At 41.3% G+C, this 25,774-nt stretch overlaps 1 protein-coding gene across 1 annotated transcript in view; it reads left to right on the top strand.

The window, feature by feature from the left end:
* Positions 1 to 20,710, top strand: part of lrrk1 (leucine-rich repeat kinase 1) — a 59,821-nt gene extending 39,111 nt beyond the window's left edge. The window contains 10 exon segments of the mRNA XM_035155617.2: positions 214 to 351; positions 6,306 to 6,500; positions 7,170 to 7,321; positions 9,923 to 10,040; positions 10,811 to 10,927; positions 12,397 to 12,594; positions 12,705 to 12,919; positions 15,055 to 15,498; positions 16,593 to 16,694; positions 18,231 to 20,710. Coding sequence (XP_035011508.2) covers positions 214 to 351; positions 6,306 to 6,500; positions 7,170 to 7,321; positions 9,923 to 10,040; positions 10,811 to 10,927; positions 12,397 to 12,594; positions 12,705 to 12,919; positions 15,055 to 15,498; positions 16,593 to 16,694; positions 18,231 to 18,408 — 1,857 coding nt within the window. The 3' untranslated portion in view covers positions 18,409 to 20,710.
* Positions 20,711 to 25,774: the final 5,064 nt, after the last annotated feature.

The following is a 25,774-nucleotide window of genomic DNA, read 5'->3' as shown; positions in this document are numbered from 1 at the left end:
TCAAATAACATGTCAACATTTCAGACTTTGTCAGGAGTAGAACAGTAAAGTCCAGAACCTATTTGATTTGCTGTCCGAGTTTTTACATTATCGAGACAGAAACATTTGAAATGTGAAAGTGAATCCTATGAACAAAGAGGATTTATTTAAAGTCGCACATAGACTTTGTTTCTATCAATTTAGGTTTTAATTCATTCCTGTGTCCTCCTCCAGGTACAGGATCCTATCAACATTAAACTATCTGACTATGGTATTTCTCGACAATCCTTCCATGAGGGGGCTCTGGGCGTTGAGGGCACTCCAGGGTACCAGGCTCCTGAGATCCGACCAGGCATTGTGTATGACGAGAAGGTACTGACCCTAACTCATGTTATTTGACAGGTGCTACATTTTAATCAATGTTATGTCTTTGTGTAGCCTGTAAATCAATCAAGTTTCAACAAATGGCACACACTTATCGGCCCCCTAAATAAGCCTGAGTTTTTATGTCTCCGCGACGGCCATTGGCTGGAGGCATTACGTTTTCGGGTTGTCCGTCTGTCCATCCCATTCTCCTGAACGCGATATCTCATGAATGCCTTTAGGGAATGTCTTCAAATTTGATACAAATATTCACTTGACTCAAACATTAACTGTTTTTGGTGACCTCACAAAGCACATTTTTTGCCTTGTGAAGGTGATATCTCTGAAGCGTTTTGAGGGAATTCTCTCACATTTGGCACAAACATTCACTTCAATCAATCAATCAATCAATCAAATTTTATTTGTATAGCCCATATTCACAAATCACAATTTGTCTCATAGGGCTTTAACATGGTGTGACATCCTCTGTCCTTAAGGTTGGATTTCATTTTGGTTGCCAAAGGTCAAGGTCATGTATGTTTGTAAAAACAAAGTATGTTTGTTTTTCTTAAACTTGATATCTTAAGATCAGCTTGAGGGAATATGGTAAAATCATTCACGTGAACTCAAAGATAAAGTGATCACATTTCAGTGGTCAGAGGTCACAGTGACTTTATATGAATCTGGGGAAAAAAGATGTAGAAATAATTACACGAAAATTGCACTGGTTGGTTGAGGCATATAAACGCAGTCTGGTTATTCTAGTTTCACCAAAATCTAGGAATCATTTTTTGGGAAAACAATGAAAAAGGTGAAAAACGCTCTCTCACAGAGACTAAACACAAAAGAACTCTGGGACCTAATTGTAACTCTGATATCTATTGACTGTGCACTGTACAATTTAAATTGGCTGATAAACTGACATTCACTCTGAGTACTGCAAGTGTATACTGTAAAACGAGGACATGCTTAGATCAAGACATTTGGACAGTCACAGATTTTTGTTCTCCCTAGACTTTGAGCTTCAGCAAAATCAATGTGAAGTATAATAATGGATACAACATAAAACTATCGTCCTAAATTTTTATAAATTTACGTCATTTTTGGAAGAGCTGTGTGTGGACAGGTTAAACCCTTTAAAAACACTTTTTATCCTCCTTGGGGATTCTCTCCCAGAGTTTAACTGAAGCCTCCTTCCCCTCTGGTTTGGTCTGTTCTCCTGTAAGTGGGACGCAGGTAATTGACTCGTCTGAACCTCAGGGGAAACAGTATTCACCGCCTCAGTTTTTGCAGCCCAGGTTTATTTTTTTTTTAGACATTGTCTAGCTAAACACGCTACGGAAAAGTGTGCCTTTTGTGGCTTCCACCTCTGACACAATTATTTCTTCTTAATTCTTCCGTTTTTTACCTTTTGGGGCCGTCTCTTATAACTTCAACTGTTCAGCTCACCGCTCTCTTCATGAGACACAAAACAGATGTCCTTATATGGAGAAATAGAGGCGTGACAGTATGCTAATTGCAGTGAGCGGACGCACACTTGTCAATTCACAAACATACACAAGGTGGTGAGAACAAAATTAGCTCGTGCGCTCGATTTTGCACTCGCACTTATTTTGTGCCTAAGAACATTTCTGCACACATGTTAGTCTGATGTTTTGATGCATTAAACTGAATCTGACAAGGAATCAAGGAAAGTTGGCTTGGCAACATGTCTACATACGTCCATTGTTGAGTTTTTCCTCTTCTTCTGCTATGCAAATTATTTTCTCATCATCCACAGAACTTTTGCTCCTGGACCAGCTTTGTTGTACATGTTGTACTTTTCCTATGCACACCTCCTTTTCAGAGTATGCCCAACTGTTGATTTTGTCAAATCGACCTTTGACATCTTTGGTTCATGTCTTATATCTTCACTTTGAAAAATGTTTTAAATTTAAAATCATAATTATCATCTTCACTCTCATTGCCACCTACTTACTCCTCATACTGAGAGAAGACGCCACCACAATCTAAATGTAAACTCTCAGTCAACCCTGAGTGAGCTCAGGGGCTGATGTTGAAACAACACAGAGCAACTTTTATCAGCCAAGTGTCCACTTACTTTTGAACCCATGGCACTTGGGCACTTTGCTAGTGACAGTGTTGATAATGTCCCCGTTCTCCATGAGACATTATATTTATATTATGTCCATGCCTCACATGGTCTGCATTCCAAACTGAAGACGGGAGGATTAACTCAAAATAAACTCGACTGGGGTTTATTCCAAAGGGGATCACTCGTCATGGCCGACACAGCCTCCATCCTGCCGCTCGCTCTGTGTGACTTTTTCTTTACCTCCGTCACATGTGAAAGTCTGTATAGAGACACTTGATTCTAGCATAGGGCACAATGTAGAATTAATAATAGAGAGTGATCTTTGAAATGGTAAAATTAGTTTGACCCACTCACTGCAGTGTATGTACAGCATGTAGGAGTCTTACAGTGCAGCAGGAATCTGTCTGGACTGTGATCTGATGATGTGCAGTCTCATGTTTCTGCAGAAGGTGTTAGGATTGAAACAGCTTCAGTGTGTATGGTACTTTACAGCCAGAGGATTTACAGTTAGTGGGCTGATTGTTTTGACTGGCTGCTTCCTCTCTGCAGCATGTTGCCTTACTGTCTGATTAGTACCACATGTCTGCTTTAATGGTAAAGGAAGAAGAAAAACCATAGACCCATGCAGGTTTTATAATGGCTGCTGTACCTTTACAGTCTTATTATACTTAACCTTTTTTTCATATGACACAGCAGCCAGAGCTCTCTGCTGCTAAAAGTTTCCCTCCAAAAATCTAACCGTTGATCTGGAACAGGAAATATCTAAGCAAAGAAAAAAATATATATATGATGCTAGCTTTCAGTTTTATTTTGAATTTTCTACGAACACATTCTAAAAACACATTGGTACTGTCATTCTGCCACACTGTGCTGAGGTTCAGTATTCAGTAATATTCGATAATCAGTCAGTCTATAAATAACTATGGCAAGAGCCCCAAAAGTCTTCAAATGTCTAGTTTTGTCTGACCCAGATTTCAAAATGTAAAAATCGAAATGTATCTAGTTTGCAATGATTAAAAAGAAATTGCCACATTGGAGAAGAAGCAAAATAATATGATACATTATTAACGTTTTCTTAAATAACTTTAATAATGAATTAATAAAATTAACCAAATTGATTAGTACTTTTCTGTCATTTGACAAAGTCAATTTCTTTAACTGATCTTGGCAGAATTAAATGTAACAAACTCAGAGCATGGGTATTGTTGAGTATCTGTGTGACATGGCTGACCCTGACTGCCCTGAGCTTCTCCTCTCCCCAGGGTAGTTAGCTTTACTGGGGTTTACAGTTTCACTGCTGCCTGCCTCTGGAGAGGAAGCTTTCAAAGAGCAGACAAACCTACCCATAAGCCTCCTCCTCTATTCATCAGCCCCTCTCTCACTGAGTCGGCTGACCTCAGCCAGTCAAACACCTCTCTCCTCTCCTGAGCGTTAATTTCACTTTTTGATGAGGTTTGACTATTTTAATGAGATGCTGACCAGGCTGAAGAAAGAATAATGATGGAGCAAGCAGGAAAGAATTGAAGAGCATAAAAGGAAAGGAAATGACAAGCAGCTTTATGGCTGATAACTTGCCAACCAGCTGTGACTGCCAGGTGAAGAAATGAAAGTATTTGTACGTTGATCTTTATCTGGACAATGTACAGGTTAAAAATCCACAACATGAATTGTTTATCATAGTTAATGAGCCATTCGCAGTTTCACTGTACCGGCCGTGTGTACTTAGACTTGCATGGCTTAATCTTTGAGACAAGCATATGCTACTGGCAGGATCAACCAGGTAGCCCTCTCTGCGCTGAGACCACAGTGGGTCTAGAAATAATTGAAAAGGATATTTAACAACATTTAACACCAATTTTGAGAACAAGGTGAAAACATTTACATGCACCCAGGACTCCATTCATCAGACCTGGTTTAACAAATTAAGATTGACATATGTCATCCAGTTTAAACAATCCTCATACTTATCATCCAGATACCCTGGGTCTTAAAATGCATCAGGGACTTTTAATGTTGATCGAAGTAATCTCAATATCTGAGCAATAGTTTTCTCTTATTGTTAAAAAAAAGCCACATGATAGTCAAAGAACCAGCACTTTTATGATTGGCCAACGTTTGGCCCTATGGCTAGGAGACATAACAGTGTTTCTGATCCAAGTTCATATTTATACCATCCTCACATGCAAGAACTCCTCATGTCTGTTCTGGCCATGAGTAGATGGCTCCATGGTGTAACAACACAAGGAAAAGGCATTGTGAAGCTGGTTTTAAGCCACAGCTGATTGAGTTCGACACAGACCAGAGGGAAACTCTTTACATCTTTCCAATGCATAAAATAATTTCACAAAAAGAGGCTCAATCTGAAAGAGACCCTTGAATAAGGGTTGACCTGGACTGTCCCTAGTTTCGTAGAAAGGTCCATTTACATTAATCAATACATTTTCCTTTTTGAATAAGGCAACCATTGTTGCCTTTTGACTATTGTGGTCTGTGAATGTTGTCATCAGTGAACTTTTTATAAATCGTGTGTGATGGCAATAAATAAAGAAATGACTGACTTCTGTTCCAGTGGCTCAGGCTTTAATAATGTTCAAGTAAATAGGAGAGTGGGGAAAGTATGTAGATGCCTTTTCAAATATTAATTATTTGTTAAGTTTGTTATTTGTACAGTTTGTTGGGTTAAGTGGTGCATCCATTTTATGGTCCCTATCTTTAGGCAGAACTGTGAAGGCCACGCTCATACTCAAGCTCTGCATTAGTGATGTTTATCTACTCCACTACTCGGCTTCTGTCTTCTGTATAATACAGTATGTTATCATGCCACATAGGTTAATAAGTCTAAATCTAAATCAAAGTCTGAAGAAAATATGCAGCTTATGTAGGACAGGAATTTCAGATATATTGTTCAAGGTCCCGTGTCTTTGCAGCAAGATTTCAAACTGTCTGCAAAATTAACAGTGAAAAGTTTCTAGACTAATCAAACTAAGGTCAGGAGAACGTCCTTTTATGACTATGTCATTGTTTTCATTAGCCCCTGTGATGCCATACCATACCACACCACAGACCTCAAGTGTATCTGGAGCCACGACCAAGTGATGTCACCTCAAAAGCAGCTGTGTGTTTTTGGCATTGCACAACTGTTTACCTCGACAGTTATTCTATGAATTTCCAGAGAAGCTGATTCCCGCAGTCACTATCTGTGACCACTCAGAGCAGGAATCCACTGGGGTATTTCAGGCATCAGATAATAGGTTCTAAGGATGAGATGAATGTGGAAAGTTAATCTTTGCTTTATAAACAAAATGTTTTTATTTGAGTCAAGGGCCATTTCAAACAATAGGAATTCAATCCTTGGTCCAAGGAAAAATCCAAATATTGAGTGGGATAAGACCAGAGAGAGTTGTGTTGCTGTTGGTTATTTGTCAATCAGTGTTTCCATTGTCATGTCTCCACTGCCATGTATTCAACTGCTGATTAGTGGAGGCTCAAAGTCGCCCAGTTTCCTGGTACAAGTACAGTATATTGTATTTTTACATCTGTTTCTGTTTCATCTTGGTTTGCTATGATTTGACTATGTAGTGTTGCCGTTTGTTTACAAACCCTCTTTTACTGTATCCCTCATATTCATGTTTACTTTTGCTTTGCTCCAATGCCCCCACATGGATTATATCAGTTTCACATCAACATTCCTGACATGTGTTACATAACCTACCCCAAGCCACACATTCATTTCAACCAAAGGCTGTGTTTCATGTGTGAAAACTTTGCATACATATCTGACTGGAGGTTTGAACGACCTCCTATGATGAACTTCTGTAACCAAACCTTGATATTCCTTTTTTTTCTCTCTCATCATTGCTGTCTGAAGGTGGACATGTTCTCCTATGGCATGGTGCTGTATGAGCTGCTGTCAGGACGAAGGCCGGCATTGGGACAGCACCAGCTTCAGATAGCCAAGAAGCTCTCTAAAGGCATACGACCAGTGCTGGGCAGTCCAGAGGAGGTTCAGTTCCACTGCCTCCACAGCATGCTGATTGAATGCTGGGACACAAAGCCCGAGAAAGTGAGTGTCCCTGCCTTTTTTATTTTTTTGTGGACACTAATCGATCAGACTTTGTGCGCTGTGTGGTTAGGATAGCGGTGAAGCCAGAAACCCATCAAAAAGCATAAACATACTAGAATAATTAACATTCACCAGCACATGGAAGCAGGGTCATCACCTACAGCTTGGTTGTATGTTGTTGTGAAAACAAAGGATTATGAGTCTTGTCATGCAAAGACATTGTGAAACTCCCAGCAGTAAATCCTCCCTATTCACTGGAAAAGTTGCTTCCAATACCAGAGGGAATAATTCTGTCTGCAGCCCCTCACAGGTCAACAGTAATACAATTGCTGCTTATCATTATGAAGTAAATGTTTGTTGCACAATGTAATTACTATAGAATAATAACACCACTGGCGTATATTAGTTCCCTGTAAGCTTTTCTGTTATTATGCAGTTTTCGCTGCCTCCGGTATAAGACTTTCGTGGAAAAAGTAAAAATTACGTTAGCAGAAATTACCTCGGGCTTTTCAATTTTCCCCTGCAGCTATTGGTAGCTTTCCCCAGGTAACAAAAATGGTGCCTTGATCATAGCATTGGCATCAGGAGTTTCTAGTTCAAATTGGGATTCTAACTGTGCGTGTGTGTGTGTGTGTGTGTGCGTCTGCGTGTGTGTGCGTGTGTGTGCAGAGGCCGGTGGCTATGCAGTGTGTGAGGCAGATGCAGGAGCCCAGCTTCCCCTGCCTCAGGTTTGTGTTGTCCTGTGACAGCCACTCGCAGCTCTTCCTGTCCCAACTGCAGGGATACAGCGCTGTGTTCTGGAGCGGAGACAAGGATGACAGGTTTGTCTCAACCCTGTAGTAAATCTGCTAATACCTACTTTTTTTCATTAGATTTAATCCATGAATAAAAGACTGACATACTACATTTTTCCCTTCACAGACCTGTCCTGCTTTTCACACATTTCAACTAAAGCTTAGTGTTAATATGGAACATTTTATCTGCATATTTGCAGTAGAAAAGACACATGTCAAGTCACAGTGTGGATAATATCTGTACCATATCTTTTCAGATCCATTCTTTACTGCTTTGGTTTCAATATTTACTGAATAGTCAAAATGCAGTTTGTGCCCGACCTGAGCACTTTGAATGTGTGGTCCGTCTAAGAAATGTCACTGAAATGGACACAAATAAAAAAATGCCTTGATAGATCTGGATTCAGCAGATAGGCCCTTCAAATGGATTGAAGCTTATTTATTAAATAATCTGATCAAAAGCACATCAAGTGTCGCTGCAGGTCTTTCTGGTGACCTTGTGATTGATTTAATGGATGCTATATGTGAGCATGACAGTGTTGAAAAGTCATTGTAGCTCCTAGAACACGTCACACATACACACACACACACACACACACACACACACACACACACACACACACACACACACACACACACACACACACTTATTCAATCCTTCAGTGCTGGCTGTATAGTGATCTGTTCCCTCAGAGTATTAACCCTCAGCTCAGCCTCTCGCTCCAGCTCATTAACTGGGATGAGGATAACTGCTTTACTTGGACCTCCTCAGAAGGACTCTTCCCCAGGATTCGGGGACTCAAAAAGTGTCTGATTTCCATTGTGAAATTCAGGAACTCTAAAAATATTTAAACTCTTTTCACCATCAGAAATGTAGAACATTGGAACAATACAGTTCCAATATAGAACAATATAGGTTCTTAGGAAGACCACACCACACTACTTTCTTTTGAGGCTCTGCTCCATGTTGACATGACTGCATCATATCATTTCTGCAGATTTGTTACGGAGCTTTTTTCCTTTCTTTATTCAAGAGCGTGGTCTTTCAGTTTGAGAGCATGACTTGTTGAATTTATGTTCAGATTGTGTGTTACTTTTCATCAAATTCCTGCCCTTGCACTCAAATAGCCCTTGTTTGCACTTAAATTTGCTCTGCTCCTGCTCAAACTGTGTGCTTGCACTCTGATATATTGTTGTTCGCACACATTTCCTGCGCTCCACCTTCCACCCTTTTCCGCACTCGGGCTGCTTTCTGTGCACTCTGCTCTTGGATGTTTTTGTTAAATTTTTTTTGTGCAACAACCCTGTCAAAATTCCCCAACCAATAGAATGCCAGGTGTAGTGTTGACCACTGGTCAACCAATGAAATGATCCCTGTATCGATCCCGCATCCTTCAGAGCATCCCGTCCGGGCGGTTACTCTTTAACTGGATTCATCCCATAGACTGTATGTAAAAGAGGTTCATCCACTCCCGCCCTTCCTATATTCCAAAAGTTATAGAGAAAGCAAGGGGAAGTCTATATAATAAAGCCGTGGAGGGCGGGAGTGGATGAAACCGGTTAAAGAGTAACCGCCCACACCGGACGTTCTGAAGTAAAGGGAACACGCCCACAACAATGCAGGGATCATTTCATTCATTTCATTGGTCGACCAGTGGTCAACACTACACCTGGCATTCTAGAGCAGAGGAGAAATCTGAGAGCAGACGATTCACGAGTGCACAGAAAGCAGCCCGAGTGCGAAAAAGGGTTGAAGCTTCAGCGCAGGAAATCCATGCGAACAGTATATCTGAGTGCAAGCACACAGTGTGAGCAGAAGCAGAGCAAATTTTAAATGTAAACAAGGGCAGGAATTTGATGAAAAGTAATATGCAATCTGAACATAAATTCAACAAGTCAAGCTCTCAAACTGAAAAACCACGCTCTTGAATAAAGATAGGATATAACATAATTTGTCAACTGCACATTCATGCTGTCATTCTACTATTCTACCACATCGCAAAGGTTCTACTGGATTAACATCTGGTGACTGAGGAGGTCAATGACGTTCACTGAACATGTCACGTTCATGAGACTTATACTTTGTAACATGGAGCATTATCCTGCTGAACATTACCATTGGAAGATGATAAACTGTGGCTATAAAGGGATGAACATGGTCAGTAACAATACTCAGATGAACTGTGACATTTAAACCATGATTGATTAATGTTAAAGACTCAGAGTGTGACATGAAATACGTTCATTACTCCACCACCACCAACATCCTGAAGCCTCAGCAGAAATCCAGATTCATCAGATCAGGCTTTGTTTTTCAGTCTTCAATTGTGGTTATTTGAGGGACTGTAGCCTTTCTGTGCGCTCCAACCAGTCTGGTCTTTCTCCTCTGACCTCTCTCACCAACAAGGCATAAGTTCAATAGTATCTAGAGGATGATTAATGCAAACAGTAAACAAATGCCCTGACATGTCTAATCTGCAGAACTGACTTGTTCCATGGTTTTTTGTCTCTTTGATTCTGAGTATAAACACTTGAAACTGCTGTGTGTGAAAATCCAAAGTGATCGACAGTTTCAAAGAAACTGAAACCAGTGCCTGATCATACCATGATGCTGTGTGTGCTGAGCAGGAACTACAGTGTGGTGAACGTGGAGAAGGGCCAGGTGGCGGTAAAGAGGATGTCTTGTCCAGGCGCCAGGATCAGCTGTCAGATGAAGATGTGCAACACTCTGTGGATGGCCACCGAGGTACACACCATGTCGTAGAACCAATTCTTTTTTTATTCAGCTTCCCAGGAGATTTACAGAATTCGTAGTAATATTTTTGTAATTATTTGGTTTTATCTGTCTATACATATGGCAGCCAGTTGTTCTATGAACTGTAAGGAAGCCAGCACAGTGTTTTTCTATCCACACACAGCTGGGTGCTGACAACCTACACTTAAAATTCTCATAACTCAAACTCATTTGAGCACATTTGCTTTTGGATAAATAGTCTATGTAGAGAACCTTTCTTCTTTTAAGAGATCTTTGTTGTCACATAAATGTTTAATAAAAAACTTTGAACCAAAGTTTTTGATTAAAAATGAGCCCCGGAGTCAGTGGTGCACAGACTGTGGAGCAGCTGCAGAATTGTTGGCTGACGAACACTCCTCACAGCAGGAACCAGGATGTGCACATTTGTTTTCTATGAGGAGTAGCACAGGGTTCGGTCAATACACACAATGGCAGACTCTCTCTCAGTTCTCAGCACAAAAGCTTTCCAAGTTTCTCCGGGAGTTTGAAAGTATGTCACTCAAACGTACTGTGTCATTTATGTCCATGTTGTCCTACTACAACAGGTAACCCAGAACTTTACTAACATACTCATGAATTCAATATAAGGGTTCACAGATTATCTGATTGATTTTGATGGCAGAGAATGTTTTTAGGAACGTTCACAAAAATACATATAAGATGAACAACATATTTACTTTAAGTGTTTTATTATTGTTGTCTGGCATGTGTTTGTACCACAGGAGCAGGAGGTTTTCATCTTCAGTCTGAAGGACATGTGTCCACTCAGTCAACCCCAGAAACAGTTCTCCTGTCCTGCCATCATCACCTGCCTGTTCCCAGTTCCAGCAGGAGAACAGGTCAGCTGTTCACACACAACCTGTTCACACACACAACCTGTTCAGCACAGGGTTCAATCAATAAATACATTAAATGCAACTTTTTTACATATTTATCAATAAATTATCATCTCTGATGAACCAAAGAAATGAAATCATTTCAATACACCATTGGGTGAGTTATTTTAAGTTGTTTTACTCTCCAATCAATCTACAAAAAAGGCCACCTTGTAAACTTGTGCATCCATATCAGAGCACCACCACCACCCTCCCCCCACCCCACCACTCACCCTGAGAAGTAAAAGCTTACCTGTCACTCATAATTACCCTAAAAGAACTCACTGCCAGTAGCACGACTGTGAGTGCGAGGCACTACAGAATCCTTTTGTGGGAAAAGTGTTTTTATGGTCTGTGCTGCCACGCCCCCTCTGACCTGCAGTCCTGCTCCCAGTCGTAACTGCTGCACCCTGGTTACCTTTTGAAGTGTACCAGATTGAATCCAGGTGTTATCAGGGCGGGTGGTGCTAGAGGGGGTCAACTGTCCGAACTGTAATGACTGGTATCAATGAGTGCAATGAAATGTAATTGTCTTTTTCTGTATGTATGTTTGATATCTTGGAGTTAGTTTTAATGAGCCAAACAGTAATACAATGTAATAACATCTTCAGACTGATTAGACTAAATGATACTGCATCGTCATATTTCACATTACAATGTAATTAGGTGGAATTTACATGTCACATTAATACAGCAATTAGTTTAAAGCAGAAGGAAATCTAATTAATGTAAACAAAAGCTCAGTAAAATATACTTTATCATTTGTGCAGTGTGCAAATAGACACTATACAGGTTTGTGTGGAAATAATGATTCTGGCAGTGCAACTGCAATTATGCTAGAGGATATGCTCATATTTTTATACCACTGAGTGACTTATTGGTGGGTGAACTGACTGTGAAAAGATCCCTTTTTAACATGACACATTAGATGAAGGATATAATCTATAATTCTGTACCATAATCTCTTCTGAAGTTTAGTTGAAGTCAATATTAAGGCTTGAGTTGAACAGATCTAATAGGAATATTTGTCTTGGTTGTTTCATGTTGGTTAGTTGCAAGTATATATACTAGGACGTACCTGTTCCCCACATTCCAGCAAAGAAACAGCATTAACTGAGCGTTTTGTTCTAAAATGACCAAAAATAAGAACCACTGAAGCCTCTTTTTCAATAAAACGATGATGAATTTGTGCAGATAATCATACATTTTCCAGATTTTTTCTGACTCTGCACAAAACTTTAAATAAAGTCTATTGGGAGAACCTCGGACCGGACTATTCAATCAATCAATCACATTTTAATTGTATAGCCCATATTCACAAGTTACCTTATAGGGCTCAACAAAGTGTGACATTTTCTGTCCTTGACAAGAGTAAGCGAGGGCAAAAAAATGTTAAATGTTCATGTAAATAGATTTATTCCTCACCTCTTTAGAGCCTGGACAGAGTGTTTGCTGGGATGTCTGATGGCCTGGTGGCAGTGTACAGCCTGGTGGAGGACCTTCCTCTGGAGGGGGAAACCTACCTGTGTTCACACACCATCAACAAAACCGTGTTTGGTCTGAAGGACTCAGATCCCAGGCAGAGACCCTACCCAGTCAGGAGCATGGCTCTGGTCAGCAGTGGCTCCCAGGTGAGCACATTTTCAGTGAGGAATCTTTTGAGCGTGACATTAAGTTTGATAAGTCACTAAAAAGTTGCTGAATAAACTGCTGCTCCCCTCTCTGTCCGTGTGTTTATCAGTTATGGTTTTCCAATGGTCCTGGTTTGCTGGTCATCGACTGTCTGAGTCTTCAGGCAGTTCATAGGTTGGAGCCCTACGACCCGCCGTCTTCCATCGTATGCATGGCAACCAGCCTTAGTCTTTGGGGAGAGGAGGCCGTGTGGACCCTGGATGACCACATAAACACCCTGCTGCTCTACCACGCTGCCTCCTATGAGCTCTGTGCCAAGTACTGGTGAGTTGAGCTTTAACGTACAGGGCTGCCACATCATCTGGTGCAGGTTCTGAGATGGAAGATCAAATGAAATGAATACTTTGAATTTATAAAGTCTCTGCAGTAGTAATCTGTTTGCACCATTCAAAGCACAATATTACATTAAAGACACTGGCAGATCACCATACAACTAAAATGTGCATCAGTGTCATAAATCCCATGTTGTCCACAGTTTTAAACAGCTCTGCATCCACAGCTGGTCAGAATGAGCCGCCTCAGTCACGTCTTTCCATCATTTGCTTATTTATATTTTTTCAATACTCTAATGCATCAGGCATCAGCACAGCCATTGTTCTAGAGAGTCAGTCTGCTGGTTTGTGAGCGCAGCATGGATCCACATTATTAGTGTAAATGTGATAAAGTTATCGTCACCATTAGGGTTGCGAAGGCACAAGCTAAGACTCCAAAAAGCAACTCCTGAGTTGGTCCTGGTGTTTCAAAGAGTAGGCTCTAAGAGAGGCCAAGCTTTTTTTGTGAAAATCTTGATATAACCTAACCAACTGACGTCCCATGAATCTGTTTCATAAAAGTGGTTTGAAGTTAATGTGAGTAAACATCAAGTCTAGTTTAGTTTATGAATTGAAAGACCGAGACGTCAAGCGCTGATCACATCAATTCACAGCTATGAAAACTGACATGTTAAATGTTGCTTTGAAACCACAAATGGACACACTGTCAACATGTTTTTTGAAAAGTAAAATATTCCAGAAGAAACAAAATATCAGTGCCATAGACAAAGCAAAAGAAAACTCTTGGCAACATGTCGTTGGTGAGCAGAGAGCTCCGAGGTAGGGATGAGATTATTGTGACCTCGATTTGTTGTTGTGCTCAGTTTGCTATTTTGAAATTCTGGATTCAAGCACTGCACAGGTGACATGAACCATCTTATACTATTACATTACATTTCATTTAGCTGACGCTTTTATCCAAAGCAACTTACAATAAGTTACTTACAAAACTAGGTTCTTTATTTCATGGTGATACAATAAGATAATCAGCATTTTTCTTTTACTTAATTTATGTAGTGAAAAGCATGTTTCATAAATGGATTTCTTTTTGCAATTTCATAACATTTTATTTAGTGACATTTTAAGAGAGAATAGCAGTTTCTTATTATGACTTTCAAAAAACCCTCTTAACTGGGGAAAAAACATAGATATAGATAAGATAACATGTGTAGCAGAGCACAACATTGATGATAAAAGACAGTGACCAACATGAATGGTGTATCATTAAAGAGTTTAAAGTATTTACACAAAAATAAAATTTCGGGAAAGAGAAGAAGTTGTCTATTCAATTATTATTATTTCATTGCAATAAGCACATGAATACTGTGCAGATACTAAATATTAAATATATAAACAAATGTGACCTCAGCTTTTCATTACAAGATAAGTACATTCAATGTCAGTATGTGATATAAACAGTTTGACTCATCTTCACTTCACAGTGCAGCAGTGAGGAGGAACTTTATAGAATACACACTGGTTCTGTCCCTGTAACAATGAATCCAACAGCACCAGCCCAGCCCCCACGGGAACCATCTTGTTTGAGAATAATGCTCTTTCAGCCACTCACAAAGGTGTTTGTGACGTGGGCGATGTGAACTCTCTGTGGGGATTGTTTGAAACCTGAGATTTCAGTGGAGACAGAAAATCCAAACTTTTAGCTGCAGAGAAAAAACCTCACTGGATTTAACAGTTTCTTATAGTTTGAGATAATACGGTTTAACAAACTGTTTATAATACACCAACATCACTACATGAAGTCCAGCTCTGTGTCTTTATTTAGTTTCTCCAGGTTTCCCTCTGTGTTAAGGAAGTTATGTCACATTTAGACACATTCCTGATGATGGTCCACACACTGTATGATACTGGGCCGGTTGAGTAAACCTCCCAGTGAGGTCTCTACCGTCCTAATCTATGAATATTTCAAGTAACACTATAGCTCTGTTACTTCACGTCGGCTAATGCTCATGTATAAGTTGCACTCTGACGAAAGATGTTCAGTAAGTTTCCATATGTATTCTCTTTTATCCGAAACATTATATGTTATTGAAACATAATGGAGTTTTGATTTGCTGTTTTTTGTTTCAGCTGCAGCGACAACAATCCTCTCCGAGATGTCTTCACTGTGCAGCATCCTGCAGGGGTTACCACGGTGACGGCCACTGACCTCAAGACCATGGACCAAGAAGATAATGTGGAACGGAATAATGGAGAAGTGACATTGATCTACAGTGAGGAGGCGGGCACTCAGATCATCCAGCACCAGGACTCACTGACAGACTACTGCTCCATATTATCCAACTGCTCCCTGGAGCCACCGAGTTCAGACAGTGCCAGCGCCGTCGACCTCGGCTCGTCAGCCACCCACAGCAGCGCGGCATGGTCGGCTGACCAGGAAGGGACAGGCGGTGCCAAGGACCAGCAGGCATCCACCAATCCTGATCCAGACTCAGCAGAGACTGTGAACCCCACAGTGCCTCAGCTGCAAGCCTTCAGTGTGCTGCCTGTCAATGGGACTCTGTGGATCCCCAGGTACAAACAGTGAACACCTAATAAACACCATACAGACAGCAGCTACGATTTAGAGTTATAGCAGCAAGTGAATATAAATATGATGCAGTGTAAATGAGGACAGGGCAAATAAAGGTATTAATACCACACATCTACAGCATCAGAGTTTTAAAGGCTTGGTAAACAAGTTACAGACTGGACCTTGTACACTGTGTTAGTAGTGAAATAAATGCATCAACACATACTGAAAAACATACAAACTGGTTCTGTGTTTACTGGATATAATAATATGTGCTGTGAAATAATTGACATAAGCTGATCAACAGAGAGAGAAACATTCCTGTTCTTGCACCATTAAAACTTGAGGAATTTATCTGCATTTTAACGCTTTTCCAACATGTCAGTCACTTGATAGTAATCATTTGTAGAGCCACTTAATCAAAAGCAATAATCACTATTTATAGGACGTCACTGCACTGTAATGAGCTGTAACTAAAATTTCAGATATAACAAATTTGAGCTGAGGATACTCATGTGTTTGTATATTTTACTTATATACAGTATCCATACACTGAGCTAATGATATAACATGACTGACTTAATTTGTATTGTAATTGTAAACATGTTGCATTGTTTTAAGAAATATCAGGTTGCAAGCTCGGGTGGAACAATGTAGACTGAGATACAGATTTAGATTCTTATCTTGTAACTTTTATAAATATATATATATATATACACACATACATACCCCAGAGACTGCACAACTATACGTAGTAAGATTTGATTAGCTTCCAAGTTGACCTTTCACATGAACAATGACCAGACCCTATCAAACACAGCATACCCAACAGTCACTGTGGCTACATTACCAGTAAAAATAAAGCTTAATTAAAATAAACATAAACCAAGTCAGAACATTAACACAACATCACTAAAATAAAAACTAAAAGAAGCTTTATTTAACTAGGATACTTAACAGTCCCATGACCCTTAAACAGTTACCTCATTAACTAACTTATATTCATCAAACTGCTGTTGCAGCCTCTTCACTGTTACTTAAATGCAATAACAAGTTGAATGTATGTTTATGAGCTGTGTGTTTTGTTGTCCACCAGGCGTGGAGGTGACGTGATTGTCATCGAGATGCAGTCACATGGTGATCAGCTGATGGGGCGTGTCATCGCAGTCCTCAGTCCTCCTGGATGTTCCTCTTTAGGGTGAGTTCATTTACTGTCCAAACGTGAAGTGGGATTCAAGTTATTGTTGCACAGGCTTGAATCAGTAAAGTCCTAACAATTTCGACAATTTTTTTTTATCGAGCCAAGTAATCCTGTCCCAATCTATAAAAGAGTGAATTCTTCCAATATCTCTGTCTTGATTTGACTCTTTGAATTAGTAAAGGAATTAGACCCCCAGTGGTGCTGCAGTCTCCCTCTTCCTGCTTTAAACAGTTTGTACAGGTAATCTGGTTATTGATATCTAACTAACTAACTACTCTGTGTATTATGTTTTTAATGTATTATCATGTTATTCTTCTATTGCTTTAGTGAGATGGATTTGATCCATTAAGAATACCTTTTATGTCCAAATAACAATTAAGAGCTTTGTTTTGCTGTGCGTAGTTGTCAGGCTTCATGTTCCTCTATTCACATTAAAGGTGAGTGAGTGCTTTCCTCCACCTGCATGGAGCCCACTTTGAGCTCTGCTGGAAGCCCTTCACCCCTGGGGGAGGACAGCCAAAGAGCTATATGTTCATTTACTGATGCAGCCTCAATAAAGCGTAGAAAGATCCTTCATCATGTACTTATGGTGCTTCGCTGGGCCTGTAATTATTCCTGTAAAGCAGCCAGCAGCTGGTCCTGTGCAGAAAGGACTTCTGTGTGAGCTGCAACAAAGGGGCCTTGCCTTTTAGCAACAGGCAATAAAAGGGCCACCTAAAATTTGGACCTTAATAAGCAGCTATTACATGGTGCACCTGTAACAGAGGCAACATGTTGAGAGGTCATAGTGGAGGTCAAGGGAGGGGTCATGAGGCCTGTGGGCCTTCTTTATAGTTCATAGCTGCTGATGTTGTTCTGACATCACACTGCCTGACCACTCTGACTGAGCCGTGTTACTCCAATACAAGTGTAACATTATGGTTTAATGTGTTTGTTAGTTCACGTGTGGCCTCGACATCTCCTCCAGCTCTCTGTGACGTCACGGAGCGCAGCCTCGCCGGCCTGTGGCGCTGATCACGTGGCTGTATATCACAGAACTGAAGAGGATAATGACACACTTCAGAAAGATGAAACAACAATGGAAGAACATAATTCAGGGTTGTTCTGTATGATACATGGGTGGCTGAGCTCAGGATAAAGGGTCACCAGAAGCCTTTCCTTCCTCCCAGAATGCTTTGTGTCACAGCCTTCATAAATTAGACTCAGTTCAAAAGAAGACTTGTCCCATGTACAGTGTATAACCTTGTTCTTTGACCCTTTGAACAGAGAAGCGCAGGAGTTTAGTTCGTAACCAGCTCTTGAACAAACAGTAACTTCAGTGCTGACAGTATATTCAGAATCCTTCGTGGCTTTCCAACGAGCCGCTTCCTTGAACTGCCCTCTAGTTTCCAGGAAAAGCTAATTACAGTGCACCGAGATGTCCCACCAACTTTAGCTCCCTCTCCGCTCTGCATCACTCTCTCTTTCTCCTCGCAGATCGATCTCTTTTTACGCGTCCCTCACTCCCTCCCTACTTCTCTCCCTTTCTCTCAGGATCCTGGAGGAGGCAGCAGTGGTGGCAAAGGACACAGTTGTATGTGGCTTTCATAAGGAAAACATGGAGTGGTGCCTGTGTGTCTGGAGGGGCTGGGGCTGCCACGAACTGGAAGTCTTCTACCAGTCCTACGAGGAACTGGGCCACTTGGAGACCAGCATGAGGAAAAGAAGGTAGCTGTTGTGCTGCGACGGCAAGGCACAGAATCGCAGCTCTGTATGGAGGGCGAGCTGAGGGGAATACACGCCGACAGACTGCCAGTGTTCAGAGCAGGGGGGGTGGCCGAATGCTGACATCAGTGAAACGCAGGAGGGGGAGGAGGTGGAGGAGGTGGAGGAGGTCTGCCGTAAGGGCTGAGCCTCAAGCTGTGCACAGTGGTTATATCCCCTCACTACATACCTCAGCACCAGTAATGTATTAGGAAAAATCTGTCATCTCCGAGCACACGTGAGAGACCATAGAGCTGAGTCACAGAACAAAACCTACATGCAGACTCTACTTCATCACAGTGGGTTGAATGTTGCATTGTCATGTTTCAAGATGTATTTGCTCTCTGGCAATATGACTATGATTTCAGTTGAACATGTGTTGGACTGTTTGAGTCTTATTCCAGCTGCTGCAGCTCTGTTCTTTATTCTTTGTGTCTATTTCAGTCTTTCTTCTTTTAACTGCTCCAGTCGTTATGTCCTTTGCATGGACACCGGATGTCGGGGACATTCTTATGGGACAAGTACTCTCTGTTTTATAATGAGCTGGGATTAAGCTGCTGGTAAACAGCTGTGTAGTAAAAAACAGACAGCAGTTTGTAGATGGGTGGATGACACTCACATAATCAGAACACAGCCTTCCTCTCTTTTCCAGTATATTTTAGCTTTAAACTGTGCCATATGAATCTGCATGCCAGCTGCAGCTCCCACTGTCACCAGAGTGGCCTGTGAGCAGAAAACTCACATCTGGATTCTGTGCAACATGATGCAACCAACTGGTCGTTCTCAGCTTTTATCAGTTTCAACACTTTCTTTTAAACAAAGCTGCATGTTGTCGTCAGACCCTGTGTGTTCCTCTCTTCCCTTGGCATCATATTCAGTGGACAACCATTCCTGAAAATGTCCCTCTATTAAATATTAGTTTTCATTATTCCTGGTCTGCCTTTCCTTCACAGGAAAAGATGCGGCACGCACTGGACATGATGACGAAGAAAGAGGCTGGTGCATGTGCACATTTGACATTATGTAGAAAATAAAACTAGCTCAGTGTAGCCATGTTGGACTGTTCTTCTTTATTAAAACAACATGTTGTGGTTGATTTGTTTGGCCATGAACAGATGCACCGGTTGTTCGATTCAGTTATATTTCTGCCAGACTAACTGGCCAAGAGGTGTCGGCCCCCTCAGCGGTCAATACAATTCAATCAAATGAATAGAAAATACACATGGTGTCTCCACTAGGGACCACAAGTGTCAACAAATCAACCACAACAATCGGCATGACTTCAATTTACTGCAGCCCCCATCAGTGTTTGTAGAATATCATTTTGAAGTTGAAATCCCCAAAATTCCTGCATGACATGGTGTTTGACGTTTACCATCAGATTATACCACCATGGAACATCTGGGCTTTTCAGAAACATTAATGAAAGAAAACTGCTGTGGAAAAAAACCACTGTGTTACAGATGTTAGTGAAAAAGAGTCCATGTCACAAATGTCTAATGTCTATAGAAGCTTGCTGATAACTACTTATATAGCTGAACGAGTCAAAGACCTGTAAAATGTTGTATTGCATCTCTCCTCTTGCTTCCTGATCTGTTCACCCACCACCAGGCTAAAGTACAATATAACACCACATCTGTTCACATGGATTACGTCAGTTAAACAGATCAAAACATCAGGATTATCACCAAAGATGACTAACACATAAGATGCTGTAACAGAAGATTGTTGCCGAGCTATTGACTGCTGCAGCTCCTGTCTGCAAGAAAAACAAGAAAAAAGAGAAAAACATGAGGAGGGGAAATTAACCTGGAAGAATGAAGCACACAGGACTAATGCAAATTTGATCAGATGAGGTCTGTTGGGTGATATATTAATAATACGTCCTTTCTTTTCTTTTTTTTTACTAGAGAGATTACAGGGGTGGCAGCATTAAGAGCACAGGGCTCCACTAACAACAGAGCTTTGGTTGAACTATTTGTTTAATTGTGTGGTTCCAGTGTGAACACCGCTGTAGCAGATCATTACTCCCCACATGGTTTTTATGTATTTATATGTTTAGGGATTTTTTCGGCCTAATAGTTTTGTTGACTTGTGGTGGAACATTCACAGTTCTACAGTGGCCAGTCAAGAAGTGTATATAGTCCATACCAGCCTCCGAGTGAGGCAGACCCTATTTATTTATCAGAATGTATAATGAAAGTCTATTGCTATAGAAGTTGTAACAAATCTCTGTACAATTCAGTACTGAATAAAGTTCTTGTAATAAATCTGTGCTTTGTTTGAAGAATTTAGACAGATGGAAACTTTACAGATCTGTTCCTCTGCATTCATGCACTGTACACACAGAGAGAGAGAGAGAGAGAGAGAGAGAGACCCTCCTCTGATGGAGGGATGATGACAGATGGGAGAAGGAAGCTGATAACATGGCTCCTGCTTGGTATGAGCAACATAAGAGGCTGCCTCCTGCACTGAAACCTGGCCAAGCTTTCTGCCCGATGCCTGGAAAAGTCTTGTGTTCAGCGTGTATCCACTGATGTTATTAATTTCAGCAATTCACTCAGACATGAAAGAGGAGAAAACAACGAAGCCAATCCAACACATTTATAACCCAGCTCTTACAAAACGAGTTATGTGATGTGTGATCTTAACTTTCTGCAGATAAACAGAAAACTACACAACTGAAAACATCTGTGTACAACAGGCCTGCACCAAGCATCTATTATGTTGTTCAGTTGAGTCAGAACTGTGTCACAAAGGTGTAAAACTCACCTGTTATTATGTTTAATATAGGTTGTACATTACAGTCTAAATACATTTGTAAAAAGAATTAAAACCTCATTGCACACAACACAAGTCTACACTGCTGGCTACTGTCCAACAGAGTTTATTCAAGCTCTAAACCAGCCTTATACATATCATGCTGTTTTTTTTACTAAGCACTCCATGTTCAAAGGAGACTACACTGAGCTGATATGACTATCATTTGCTTATGACATTTAAGATTTATATGTCTTTGCTTCTAAAACTCCAGAAATAATGGCTTTTAATAGTACACTGACTTGTCGTGGGAAGAATGGTCCCTCCTTCATTCCCACTCTGTAACCCAAACACCTGTTCTCGTAGAATGTAACATGTCACATGTGAAGTGCTGAGTGATGGTTAACATGTCAAAGCACATGAATCAGGTCCAGGAGATTTAAGGGTTTATACTGAACTGTAGCTCAGTTATTCTTAAAGGGGACATAGCATGCAAATTCCACTTTGTTAGTGCTTCTACAGGTTAATGTGGGTATCTGGCATGTCTACCAACCCAAAAACTCTGGGGAAAAAACACTTGCACGTTTTGTTATAGTTCCTCTAAGTCAGAAACGTCATGCTTGAGCGACTCGATTGAGCTTCCTGGGTTTTGTGTCGTAACAAGGCACTGGAAGTCTCCCTACATGGTCTTGGCCCACCCCCCCACCCCTCTCTTTCTCTCTCTGTCTGTCTGCTTGTGTGCTTGTAGTGGATGGGCAGAGGGGGACATTTAATTATGTGATTGGGAAAATTAAAACTCCAGGACAACAGAAGGGGAATACAAAGTATGGGATGCATATTTGATAATTTATATCATATAAAATATGTAATTTATATTGTTTAAAATCATGGGGGGAGAGGGGGGAGGGGGGAGCTGGCTCATTAGCATTTAAAGGAACAGGCACTCAAAACAGGTCACTCTGTGGAGGGCTGTTTTATACAGGGTAAAAAGGGTGCTGTTTTAAATGATCCTTGTGGTATTTTGACCAAAGTATGTTACAGACATTTCATTAAGACCCCAAGGAACCATATCAACTTGTGGTAAAATGGGCATGCTATGTCCCCTTTAAAATATGTAGAGTTTGGTGTATTTGTCACAGCCACAGCACTTCCAGTTCAGGAGTGGGAGGATCATGAGGAGTATTCACCATTGGGCTGTTTCAGTTCAGCGAGTGAGACGACACAGGTCAACACTCAAAGTGTGTTGGAAGCTGATTCCAGTTATATTATACAGCCTAAACAGCAGAGCTCATATGATTAACTTGTGTTCTGTAGAAAGGTCTAGACTGATTCAGTTGCTGGTGTGTTCATGGTAAATCTGTAAGCATGTAAAGTCAATGAAGATTATTCTGATTAGAGAATATTTGGATTATGTCATTATTAATATCAACATCTTTGACAAATAAAGTTTTATTACACTTTTACACTAACAAAAACAATTAGAATCTTCATCAGGTAAATGTAAACAGACGGTGAGGTCTTCTTTTCTCCTGAGGACAGGGTCTTGCCTGCTCCTCCACTCCTCCAGTCTGTAATGTAGACTCATACTAGTGTGCAGTGTCTCAAAGGTAGAGCTCATATCTAGGGGTGTGTTTGAATCAAACCAGTGCAACCCTTTACTAAAGGCACACACTCCGAGGCAGAGTGAAAAACCTGACTTCATTGTTTTGTTTATCAGACGCACTGGTCCGGTGGTTTCAGACTCTGCTCATCGACAGTGCACTGACGCTTTCACCCTGATGACATCATTAGGGGTGGAATAACTAACCGTGGCTAGGCTAAGTTGTAAAGTAAGTGTGTTTCCATGGCATCAAGAACAGTGCCACAGTGACAATGGCTCAGTAAGACAGAAATCCAATCGATAACCAGTTGCATGTCAACTGCGCTAATTACACTGGTTTCCTGTATATACAGTAGGACTGCTTACATGTTCCTGAACTCAACCATTTTGAGCTAATTTTATCATGAGGAAACATAAAGTGACTAATCTTAGCTTTAACTCTGTGAGACCTTAAATGATCCTGGGTCCTGAGAAGACAAAAAGCCCCAGAAATCTTTGTGGATGTACATACAGGCCCTGCTGTAAATAAGATGACAGCGCTGGTGCCAGGAGTTTACTCAGCAGCCAACACGGTGGCACTGCAAATATCATGAATGACGCTTTTGTCATTTAGGAAGACTTGGCCCTCAGTCGGACTGATATGAATAAATCATGCTCAGTCCGCGGCTGCTCTCGTTTAACCTCTGCTCAGGCCAGAATTCCCACAGCGGGGCCCAGGCCTCGCACCCTGACCAGCAGCTGCTCACACTGTACCAGCTCTGCTCAGGCCAGGGTCACATCCATTATGATCACTGCCGGCCAACTGCATCTGTAACACACAGGATGTACTCATCTCTGTGTTACTGAGCGAAAACCCATTTTATGCTTGTCACATGGATGAATGGTTCATGGTTGTACATGTGGGTTTGTCCTCAGACCATCAGACAGCAGAGGGCAGTAGAGAGAATACTTGCTGGTTCCTGGTTTCATTGCTGCTGTCACTGTTCTGGAGCGTTTCTCTTTTCCTCTTCAGTTCTGTGAGTTTATCTTTCTCATAATAGGTCTGTGATCATAATTTTCTTCTTTTAAGTCATAATCAGGGTTATTATGACATCTTCTCATTGTTATGATTTGAGACATGTTAATACATGGGAGTTAAAAGGTGATGTTTTGTTCGTTTGTTTTTTCCAGAGTTAGTTCAAAACTAGTCTTTTATCAGTCTATTGCTTCTCTTTTTCTTTTTTAATAAAATTTTGAAAAAAACATCATTACAAATGTAACTACATAAACAGCATGCAGGTGTACTCCATCTGTTCTTCTATTAAACCTTCCATTTATTTAGCACTCTCATGAGACACCTTTAAAATGATTTTACATTTCCCATACTGCAACCAACTGCGTGCTTTTGATGGAGTAAATCCATCCATTCAGGTAAATGTCTACATCCTTCAAACCCGACACCTTTTTTTTTTTAATAAAGCAGCCATTCTGTTATAAACCCAACTCAACATAACCCTGATGACCAGTGGACACAGACCCTTAAAGGGGACATAGCATGCAAATTCCACTTTGTTAGTGCTTCTACACGTTAATGTGGGTATCTGGCATGTCTACCAACCCAAAAACTCTGGGGAAAAAACACTCGCGCGTTTTGTTATGGTTCCTCTAAGTCAGAAACGTCATGCTTGAGTGACTCGATTGAGCTTCCTGGGTTTTGTGTCGTAACAAGGCACTGAAGTCTCCTACATGGTCTTGGCCCACCCCCACCTCATCCCCCCGTCCCCCACACTTGTTACGCCGGGTTTACACCGGACGCAGCGAGGCAGCGCAGCGCCGTTCCCAAGCGCGGCCGCCTGGCTGTTCACACGGGACGAGCATTTCTCCGCTGGTCAGCCCGCGATTCACTCACATGTGGCATTTGTCTGGATCGTTGGGACTGGGAGGCTGCAGCAGCTGCTCGGGAGCGACCGCTCGCTCTCCCGTGCATGAGCTGGAATTTGTGTCAACGCCACACAGCCAGCAGTGTGGAAGACTTCCGGAGTGTTCAGCACTACTGTAACACCGGCACAAACACACAGAGCCCCCACTCGTTACGCCGGGTTTACACGGACACGGAAGCGCCGCTGCGAGCAGCGCAGCGCCGTTCTCAGCCCAGCCGCCTGGCTGTTCACACGGGCATTTCTCCGCTGGTCAGCCCCATAGACTGTATATATAAGGTCAGCCCGCGATTCTGCTTTCTCCGCTTGTTGTTGTACCCGTTGAATGTCGGGGTTCGGGGTAAATGATGGTCTTCATAGCCCCCCACCCCTCTCTTTCTCTCTCTGTCTGTCTGCTTGTGTGCTTGTAGTGGATGGGCAGAGGGGACATTTAATTATGTGATTGGGAAAATTAAAACTCCAGGACAACAGAAGGGGAATACAAAGTATGGGATGCATATTTGATAATTTATATCATATAAAATATGTAATTTATATCGTTTAAAATCATGGGGGGAGAGGGGGGAGGGGGGAGCTGGCTCATTTAAAGGAACAGGCACTCAAAACAGGTCACTCTGTGGAGGGCTGTTTTATACAGGGTAAAAAGGGTGCTGTTTTATATGATCCTTGTGGTATTTTGACCAAAGTATGTTACAGACATTTCATTAAGACCCCAAGGAACCATATCAACTTGTGGTAAAATGGGCATGCTATGTCCCCTTTAAAATCCCTTTGTTGTTGTTTACAGCAACACAAATAGACTTTGTTTTTTTTCATTTCTTGCGCAGATAAACTGTCTCAGTCTCTCTCACTGTCAATGAATGTGGACACCTGAAAAGTGACCTCACTGCACCAGAATGCTGATAAAGCTGCAGACCGACTGAGTCCATGAGGCATCTGAGACGTGCACATATCACCAGACAGGATAGCTATCTGAACAGCCTATCAGATTCCTCACTGCTCGATCCAGGACAGGAAGACTATCAACAGGAAGTGAACAGATATGATAATGTAAGATG

Source organism: Hippoglossus stenolepis, chromosome 1 (assembly GCF_022539355.2).
Source record: "Hippoglossus stenolepis isolate QCI-W04-F060 chromosome 1, HSTE1.2, whole genome shotgun sequence".
NCBI classification, from domain to species: Eukaryota; Metazoa; Chordata; class Actinopteri; order Pleuronectiformes; family Pleuronectidae; genus Hippoglossus; species Hippoglossus stenolepis.
This window is presented reverse-complemented; position numbering and strand designations above follow the sequence as displayed.